At 35.3% G+C, this 9,543-nt stretch overlaps 2 protein-coding genes across 2 annotated transcripts; one reads left to right on the forward strand and one right to left on the reverse strand.

Annotated features, from left to right (window-relative positions):
- The first annotated feature begins 1,226 nt into the window (after window positions 1-1,226).
- LOC110700277 (thaumatin-like protein) lies at window positions 1,227-2,655 on the forward strand. The gene is made up of 2 exons (XM_021877792.1): window positions 1,227-1,479; window positions 1,573-2,655. The coding sequence occupies exons 1-2, from the start codon at window positions 1,419-1,421 to the stop codon at window positions 2,247-2,249; spliced, it is 738 nt and encodes a 245-aa protein (XP_021733484.1). The 5' UTR covers window positions 1,227-1,418; the 3' UTR covers window positions 2,250-2,655.
- A 5,861-nt stretch (window positions 2,656-8,516) lies between these two features.
- LOC110700278 (rhodocoxin-like) lies at window positions 8,517-9,326 on the reverse strand. The gene has a single exon (XM_021877793.1). It carries the CDS (start codon window positions 9,248-9,250, stop codon window positions 8,744-8,746), a length of 507 nt encoding a protein of 168 aa, XP_021733485.1. The 5' UTR covers window positions 9,251-9,326; the 3' UTR covers window positions 8,517-8,743.
- Window positions 9,327-9,543: the final 217 nt, after the last annotated feature.

Genomic DNA, 9,543 nt, shown 5'->3' on the forward strand with positions numbered 1-9,543 from the left:
TATTTTTATAATATACTTCATACGGTGTGATAATTAGTCTATTTAGGCCTATTTCGATTTACTGAAAATAACTGAATTAAACTGATTGGGGCTGAACTGAACTAAATTGAATTGAATAGAACTAAAATGAATTGTTTACGAGAGAAGGAAATTAGGAACTGGGTTGAATTGAACTGAGCTAAAATTAAGGTGAACAAAACAAACCATAAATCTTTATTTTTTTTAAACCATCTCTATAGTTTTGTTGTCATTAAATTTATTGAACAACCGTGTATTTATTGGACGGGTTTAACCTAGCTTGTAATACACGGATACACTGAAAAACAACATACCTAGTGAGTACAGTACTCCAGGACCGTAACAAATACTTTGCTCTAACAGTCTAACCTTGTACTTTAACCAGGTTAAAAATATGTAGTAAGATAATTAGTTCAACTTTCGGCTTCCACTAGATAGTAGCATGGTTCTTTCGAATCTATAGACTTTGCAGTACTTGGTGATTAGTTTATAAGTATAACCCATGGAAGAAGCAACCATTAAATTCCTTTGTGCATGTGGGCAGACAAAATGGATATGGAAAATTCGAGACATCATATTTCACTTTATATATCTAGGTATAGAAAATACAAATAATTTTCGAGAAAACAAATAGAAGCGTTAAATATTTTATGTAATCACTCACGATATACATTCTGCCTTTAGCCTTATTAACAAAAACTAATTATTTTTTTTGAACTTACATTGTCGTTAATTAAAACAAATACGAGTAAAATTTATATCAATGTAAATTTTCTAAATATAAACAGGTTATAATAATTGTTCTTCAAAGACTCAAAGATTTGAAGGTCATCTTTCTCAAAAAGTATTAATTGAACCGAAAAAAGACAAATAATGAGATTTCAGCTCTAATCAATTCATTCCAATTCAGTTCTAATCAATTCATTCCAATTCCTAATTTCTTCTTTCATAAAAATTTAGTTCAGCTTAAGAACAGGTCCTTAAATGAAAGTTGTGATTATTTTACTAATCCTATTAAAGTTGGGAGTATACTTCCTTTTCTTCTCTAATCTTTAGATGACTAAGAAATGAAATAGTGAGCACCTTGTCTTGGAAGCAATGGATAAATTCCCATTTTCTCAAAATGGATTTTTTTTTTGCAATTTCAAATAATGATCATCAAAGAATAAGGCACCAATATTATACTAGAAAAGAAAAAAGATGGAGAGATAAAGGAAGAAAAGTGGATTTAAAAATACATCGAAGTGATACAAAGATATTCAATTCTGGAAGATTGTCTCAAGTTATTTCACCCATAAATATGAAAATTTTGTGAGTGGAGTGAAGCAGAACTCTATGTAAAGTTTTCCCAATCACTACCTCAACTTAGTGTTGAACGTACCAAATTCCAAAGCTAAGCTATGAAAAACCTTTGTCTTTCTTCTTGTTTCATTTATCTGTTAGTTTTAATCTCTATTACAGGTATATTTTGTTGTAAATATTGCCTCTTGTTCTTTCATTAACATGTTTGTTTTTTACAGTACAAAAAAAGACTGACTGTTTTTTCGATTACAGATGCAGCTGTTCAGTTGATAATAGTGAACAACTGTAATGAAGAGTTGTGGCCAGGGATCTTAGGAAACCCGGGTCAGCAAAATCCTAAAGATGGTGGGTTCAAGCTCAACAGCGGCGAGGAAGTTGTTCTTGACCTGCCTGACAAATGGGCAGGAAGGTTATGGGGCAGGCAAGGTTGCATTTTTGATGCAGAAGGAAAAGGGCAGTGTGAGACTGGTGACTGTGCTAGTCAAATTCACTGCCGCGGAGCAAGTGGAGTCCCCCCAGCTACGGTGGTTGAAATGACATTCGGTTCATCAGTGTCTCCCCTACATTACTACGATGTCAGCCTCGTTGATGGATTCAACTTGCCGGTCTCTATGAAACCAGTAGGGGGAGGGGTTGGATGTGGTGTTGCTAAATGCGATGCTGATCTGAATGTCTGTTGTCCATCAGCATTGGAAGTTAAAAAGGGTAAAAAAGTGGTAGGCTGTAAGAGTGCTTGCTTAGCTATGCAATCTGCTAAGTACTGCTGTACAGGCGAGTTTTCAGATCCTAAAACTTGCAAGCCTACCGTCTTTGCTAATCTATTCAAGGCCATTTGTCCAAAGGCATACACCTACGCTTTCGACGATTCATCAAGTCTTAACAGATGCAGAGCACCAAGATATGTTGTCACATTTTGTCCTCCAAAGTAGTTCATTAACCACAAAGATCAAACTTCTCTTAAGCAAGAATTAGTAGTCACTTAGATTATCTTTTTACTTTGTAAGTCTGTAATCTTAAGAAGCTTTAGCTGTAAGAATGTCCATCAACTCGTTAGATTAAGTCCGTCTAAAGTCAGGGTAATGAGAATCGAACACAATCATTTTAGTAAAATTACTTTTGCAAACTTTTGCCGACCCCAAATCATTTTAAGACTACGGCTTGTTGTTTGTTGGTTGTTGTATACTTTTGCAAACTTTTGAAATTAATTTAATTTAGATTTTCTGGGAAAATAAATGTGAGAAGGAATTAGTAGACAAGGAGCAATGATAAGCAACCTCATCTGTGGATCCATCTCTACGGTTGTCTGGCCGCTGCTGAAATTTATTGATTTGATTTTCATCAAAAACAATAAAATTCAGCTTTTTATTTATGCACCTTAAATCAAAGGAACCCATTATTGAATTTAATTAGTGGGTACCTATATTTATACAAAGGTGCAAAATTTAAATTAATTAATCATATTACCAAGAACACAAATTTCCAGATTTCAAAGCAATATTCCAGAAACAAATGATAAAATGTCAGATAAAAAATGTAATCCAACCATGTGCCCAATTTGATCATCGGAAAGAAGAACAAATGGGCGAGTAAATTGGAAGTTGAAATTGATAAAAACTCCATTAATTTCGCAAACGAAGAAATTGCCTCAAAACATGGAAAATGGTTATGGGACAGAGTGCGTTTGCTGATCAAAAAACAAAATGAAGAACCCTAAAATTTACAGATTAGATTGATGAAATGTTCAGTATATAAGGGCCCGAAAGATCAGAGGGAATCAAATTCAGGCGAGTGATACTGATAAATTAGGGTTTTGCAAGGCTCCGATTCAGGAAAAATTGGTTGGATTGTAAAATAATTTCGAAATCCAAACAAGAAGCTACCTTGCTTTTGATTCTGTAACTATTAAGAAATTGAGTTTGTAACCAAAATTGAAAAATAAAAATAAAAAAAATAAAAAAATAAATTTGAAACTTTTTTAGGATTAGAGAGAAAATGGGGGAAGAAGATGACTGCTGAAGGTTGATGCTGAGCACAAATGATTAGGTTAGTGAACAAGCTCAGCTTTTATAATCAGAGATTTTTTGCGAAGTTAAGAGATGTCCAACCCTAATTTTAGGTTGAGGTTCAAAAGCCAGGCCCAAATAATAGCCCAAAAAATGTTGGTGCACTTGGGTGCACATATTTTAAGTACGGAGTACTACTCCTTTATTTTAGCTTTAACTCTAATGATGAAATAAGGCTTACCTCAACTTCCAAAATTAAAGTACTCGTACTTCTTAATTCGAGTTGAGTAAGAAAGGTTTTGTCTTAGGAAAATTCAAAGTTTTTTGTTACTAACATATTTGAATTAACTTAGGTTTTTATAGAGGTAATGGCCTTCGGGCTTTCCTGTAACATACTTAGGTTTTTATAGAGGTAATTAAAAGATGGGTGGAACTCGTCACTATGTAGCAAAGTCTACCCTTTTTTGCATGATTAATTCGTGAATTGTACATCAATGAGGAAAATGAAAAATGCTTATGAGCATTTCAGAATCTGCTCATAAGATGAGCCAATTTTATAATGAATAGTAATCTCATGGGCTCCAGCATTCATCCAAAATTAATGAGCAAAAATGGTAGAAATGTTCCTACATCAATGAGCAAAATAAAATATGCTCATGAGCAATTTAATTATTTTTTTGTCACTAGAGGGATAAAATTTCCACACCAAAAATGCTCATGAGCAAATTGGTTGGGAAGAGAGAGAAAGTGGCTAGAGAGAGAATGAGCAAAATTTTTTTTTGCTCAGCTCTTATGCAAAGTTTGTTGTCTAAAACAATTTTTTTTTTTTGGCAAATCCTATCCAACATGAGCCGAAAAAAAACAAGTTTCCAAAAAAACATCATTAAATGGTAATAGGGATAGAGCCTTGGATTGTCCTAGGGGCATTTTCAAAGAGACGAGGTAAGACTTAACAAAATTATTATAGGACATGATTACAAGGGGAGCAAAGCCGCAAAATCATGAGACAAAATTGGTTATTTAGTGCTCTGACCACGAAGCACCTTGACACATAACCTTGTTAGCTCCAAATATGTTTCCCATAGGTTATTTAAAGTCTAATAATACACAAAATTGGATCATTTGGATAAATTATATGGCTATTGCGAGGCTGTTTTAAAGTTGGTCTGCTACCATATTAGATCTACCACTAGGTCTGTTAACGCAATGCAATTTCGAAAAACTTTTGTAGTTGGTCTAAGTCTTGTGAAATGACACCTAAAATATGGGATCAAATCTCATCAAATGATTAAAAGATTCATTTAGTACCTTCACTAAAAGGAGAAAAAAAATGGAGGTAAAAAGTTGAAAAACACAAGCAAGTTGGAATCAAATCTTACATGAAACTCATGGTTATTTACAACACTTTTACACATATAGCTTATTACAATATGCTAGTCTAAACAATTAATGCAAACAACTACTGGCTAAAAGCTTATTGCCAAACAAGGCCATAGTCTATAAGTCACATAAGTTGGATTCAAACTCGTCATTATCTCCTGGTTGAAGACTTTGTACCAAAATAACTGTATTGCTATTTTCTCTTGTTTGAAAACGTCCTAAATTAGTATACACCTTGGACTAGGACGACTTTCTCTGAAAAATCTAACTAATCTAAACAAATACTGTCTGGTTATTGTGATACATCTATAACAAAGACTATGGTTCTCTCTGTCTCTAAAAGAGAAAATGGGATGACCTTCGAAAGACAAAGTGATTTATTTTTGTAACTGTATAATGTCTCATCTAGTAACTCAACAATTAAAAGGGAAGATGGGAAACACAAAGCCAAGATCATTTACAGTTTTAGGACAAAAAAAAAGGTGGAACTTGACTGGTAGCATATGTGATCCAACATGGCAATGACAGCAACCATTGCAAGAATAAATCATTATGCAATTGACAATCAAAAGAGAATACTCAGGTTGTTTAGTTGACATCAAATAGCATGCGATATACAAACTTCCTAAACGATAAATCATGCATGCTAAATATTCTCTTCAGAAGTCAGAACAGATTTACTAGATGGAAACGCTAAAACCTTGTATCTCCTATTAGATGGCATGTTTTGAATGAGAACAAAGGATATGGGAAAGTCAATGAAGCTGTGACTGCTGGCACCCTAATTCAATCATCAGAAATAGCAGCTAATGAGGAGATTTTCAATAGCATATTTGTTTAAATTGTCCATTCATGTCACAGAACTTCAGACTTCAATAGCACTGTAGGGAAATAAAAGTTTAAAAGGTTTTGAGGGCTGTGGAAGGATAATCTTCAATAGTCTTATTTCAGAAGCTGCAATAGAAGAGCCTATAATCAATTCAATCAACTTAAATTGCAGCTAATGAGGAAGATTTTCAATAGCATGTTCGTCTTAGTTGCCCATTCATGTCACAGAAATTCAGACTCCAGTAGCTCAGTAGGGAAATATAAGCCTAAAAGGTTTTGAGGGCTGTAGCAGGACAAACTTCAATACTTTTATTTCAAAAGCTGCAATAAAAGAGCCTAAAACCATCCATTCCTAACCTCTCTCAATTTCATGGTTTCAACCAAACAAGCTGTAAAAACAATCAGGGCAGTCTATACCCTGCTGAGGCTTCCTGAGCATCTTAAGTTCATGTGTCTTTCACTCTTCTATGACTAAACAGTCTCCTCCCCTTTAAAGGATGGTCAAGGACAAATGCAGAAAGAAAGTGGTGGAATAAACACATTCAAATTACGTAAAGGCACAAACAACTGCTCAGTACATCATATGCACAACAGCACAAGACCGAAGTACTTGAAATAGATTAGATAAGACTTCTAAGTTTCAAGGATATTCTTAATGCCGTGCCACCTCAGTAACTCAAGCTAATTTGGAACTTCCAACAACTTTCCTTAATTGTAAGCCAAAATAATTTAGCTTGTATTGGTCCTGCAGTGTTTTTCGGGCAACAGGGTCCTAATCCTAAGCAGAAAGCACAGGGGTGAGGTAAGCACCTAATTGAAGCAAGGCCAGTTCTTAAAATAAAATATTTTGTTCATAAAATGAGGTTGTATCCTTGCACACAGTAGGGATCTTGCGAACTTAGTGCAGTTATTGTGCCTTAGTGCACCTCATTAAAAATGCATTGGCATGCATTTCTAAGCAGCACCTTGGGCTTCTGAAAGGAATTGGGGAACACATCTTAGGCTTCAAGTACAAGTGCTTTGCTCAGCGAGTCACTTCGAAAAGTGACAAGGCTAGCACAGGCAGCTCAAATTTCTGCCCAACAATAGCCACACATAGGTCAAGGACTCAAAAAGACCCATTAAATTTTCCCTTGCATAGATTAAGATGACTGACACAGATTACTCATCAAAAGCCAGACAAAATTCCAACAAACAATTTCTAGAAAAACAACCTTGTTATGACATCAAAAAAGGGCCAACTGATAATAATGTCATAACTTCTATAAAAGTGTAATCAAACTAGATCATTGTGCGTTCGTATTTCCTGGCAAGGAGCAAAACATCCCACAGCATAATTATACTACTCAAACAAAAATTTACTGTAGCCTCTAATTCCTCAAGATATGAGCACTAATTTCTTCCAATATTTGAATAAATACATCAAGTTCCCTGGTCTAGCAAAAAGTATAGGCTATTCAAGATCATCTTCAAGATAATACTTCAGATTGACCACAAATGTACCTCTAGTCCTCTGCAAGCTTATGAAGCAAACAACATTTTTCCACGATAATTTCACTTAATGATGACCCACATTGGATTCTCCACTGAAGAGTAAACAGACTAAGAGGAAAGGATCAATCTATGTTAACACTTAAAAACACAATGCCAAACTTCTTCAGAACATAAAGGGTATTTGTAATGAACTGATCTTCTGATTGTATATATTATATGAATACTAAAGATTAAAAAAGGTGAAAGCTTTATATTTTGATTGATAATGGCTGAAAGGTTACAAAAGGATAGGTTAATAGCTTTAGGCTATCACTTTCATAATGGCTTTAGGCCATGACTCTCTAAGGGTTCCCTTCAATACAAATATCTGCCCACCTTTTCCTTTCCCCTCTCCCTCTATTTATACTAAGCTAAAGACTATTAACCTAATGAGACTAAACTTCCCAAAGCGCCTCACCTAAAGCTAGTCTATTACAATATTACTTACTCTGTGTTACAGCTTTTCCTTCCATTAAGATGTAGGCACTTATATCATCTTAGATTTTCATTATTTATTTATGGGCACCATGGACCATGGTAACTAAATTTCATTGCTCAAAACCACTTTTCACATGATCCTTTTCCCAATTCAGTAAGATGTAGTTTCTCATTTCTACTAAAGCTATTACAGTTAATAACATCCAGTACAGAAAACTTCAAATGCCAGCAGTCCAAATCACATTTCTAAGAGACCCAAAATTTCTTCAAGAAGCCTAAATCAACACAACCTCTACCCCCAATAAACCCACAAAACTCCCGAAGTATTTTTACTAAAGCTATTACAGTAAATAACATCCAGTACAGAAAACTTCAAATGCCAGCAGTTCAAATCACATTTCTAAGAGACCCAAAACTTCTTCAAGAAGCCTAAATCAACACAATCTCTACCCCCAACAAACCCACAAAACTCCCAAAGTGCATATTGGTATGAACTTAGAATAGAAAATGGAATGGAAACAAATAAGAAAGGGTTATGTTAACTGTTTCCATTATTAATCGTTTGGTATAGCTATTAAAAAGATCCCTTAAATCAAATTGGGGATTTAGGAGGGTAACACCTATTGTTACCATAGAGTTGGAAAGGCTAATAATGTAAAATAGGTAGTAATGTTTATCCTTAATAAAATTGAGTGTATCACCACACATCTCATAGTCTCATACCAAGCTATAGGTAATGGAAATAAGCTAATCGAGTCCATCCTCAAAACTTGATAAAATTATACAAAACATGACAGCATTACGAAATTCAGTCCTCTTCACTTCAAACAATTAAGTTCACAAATTTTTTGCCAGTTGCATACAATCTCCATTCAAAACAGCCCTTATACGGGCTCCGACTATGAACCCAATTCCTACAACCAATCTACTCAGCAATTCACCATAATTATAGCATAAGTTCTAAGCAATAGCAATTCCAGCAAACATAATATAAAACAAAATATTGCAAATAAATAAATTCCAAAGCTCAATAATTCAGCAAATATTAATCGGAACTTGCAAAAAAAATTCCACATTGTCAACAACAATTCCCCATCGTCGTCATCATAGCAACAACAAGAAACCAGAATAACGCATCCCAATTGCATCAAATCCTTATTATCAAAATCAAGTAACAACAAAAGGAAACCTTAAAATGCTTACATTTCCAACCCCACAAACCCTAATAAAATTGGGGAAAATTAAGGAGTATCCCAAGGCTTAGGCTCAGGAAGAGCAACAACCATACCTTGATGCTCCTGCGAGAGAACAACCTGACAACCCAACCTAGCATGCTTGTTAAGAACACGGTTTCGCTGATTCCTTTTGAGGACATACTGTTCATCATACGAAGCAGCAGGAATCTTCTGGAGCCATTCTTGAGCAATATGAACCTCGCATTCAGCAGAACAAGCTTCGATATCTTCAAGACGATGAGAAGCAGGGTCGATTAGATCGTGATTAGTTAGGGCTTTGAGTAGGGTTTGGCCGGTGAGACCGATGATTTCGCGCTTGTGGCCGTCTAAATCGATTGCGAAGAGCTTGACGATTCGATCGGAGACTTTCTTTGTGCCGCCGGTGGATGCGGCGGCGGAGGTGGTGGTGGTGGTGCGGGAAAGGAGGGATTTGGAGAGGAGAGAGAAAGTGGAGGAAGTGGCGGTGGTGCGGTGAAGGTGGGTGGAGAGACGCTGGAGACTTGCGATCGCCATTGTGTTGTGTTGGGGTTTGTCAGGTGAGACTCAAAATGAGCACAAAATCACAAATTAATTGCCTTGAGTGAGAAAAGTGAACATACAAGTTTCTTTGGCTCGATTACATTCCACTTATCTCAAAGGGGCAAATTCGTCATTTAAGTTTATAATTGCCACTCATTTTTACAGGCAAATACAAGTCTATCTGCTAGATAAACGATTTTTTTTTAATTTGGTGGCATTTCTGTAAATATATTGAAAAGTGTGGTCATTTATTCAATACTTTTGGTCAGCGTTTCAATTACTGTTTG

This window comes from Chenopodium quinoa, unplaced genomic scaffold, assembly GCF_001683475.1.
Source record: "Chenopodium quinoa cultivar QQ74 unplaced genomic scaffold, ASM168347v1, whole genome shotgun sequence".
Classification (NCBI taxonomy): domain Eukaryota; kingdom Viridiplantae; phylum Streptophyta; class Magnoliopsida; order Caryophyllales; family Amaranthaceae; genus Chenopodium; species Chenopodium quinoa.

Excerpts from the sequence above, each read along its gene's own strand:
- LOC110700277 (XM_021877792.1), top strand. The coding sequence starts at position 1,419 with ATGAAAAACCTTTGTCTTTCTTCTTGTTTCATTTATCTGTTAGTTTTA. Across the intron at positions 1,480-1,572 it reads AGTTTTAATCTCTATTACAG|ATGCAGCTGTTCAGTTGATA; the intron begins GTATATTTTGTT and ends TTTCGATTACAG.
- LOC110700278 (XM_021877793.1), bottom strand. The coding sequence starts at position 9,250 with ATGGCGATCGCAAGTCTCCAGCGTCTCTCCACCCACCTTCACCGCACC.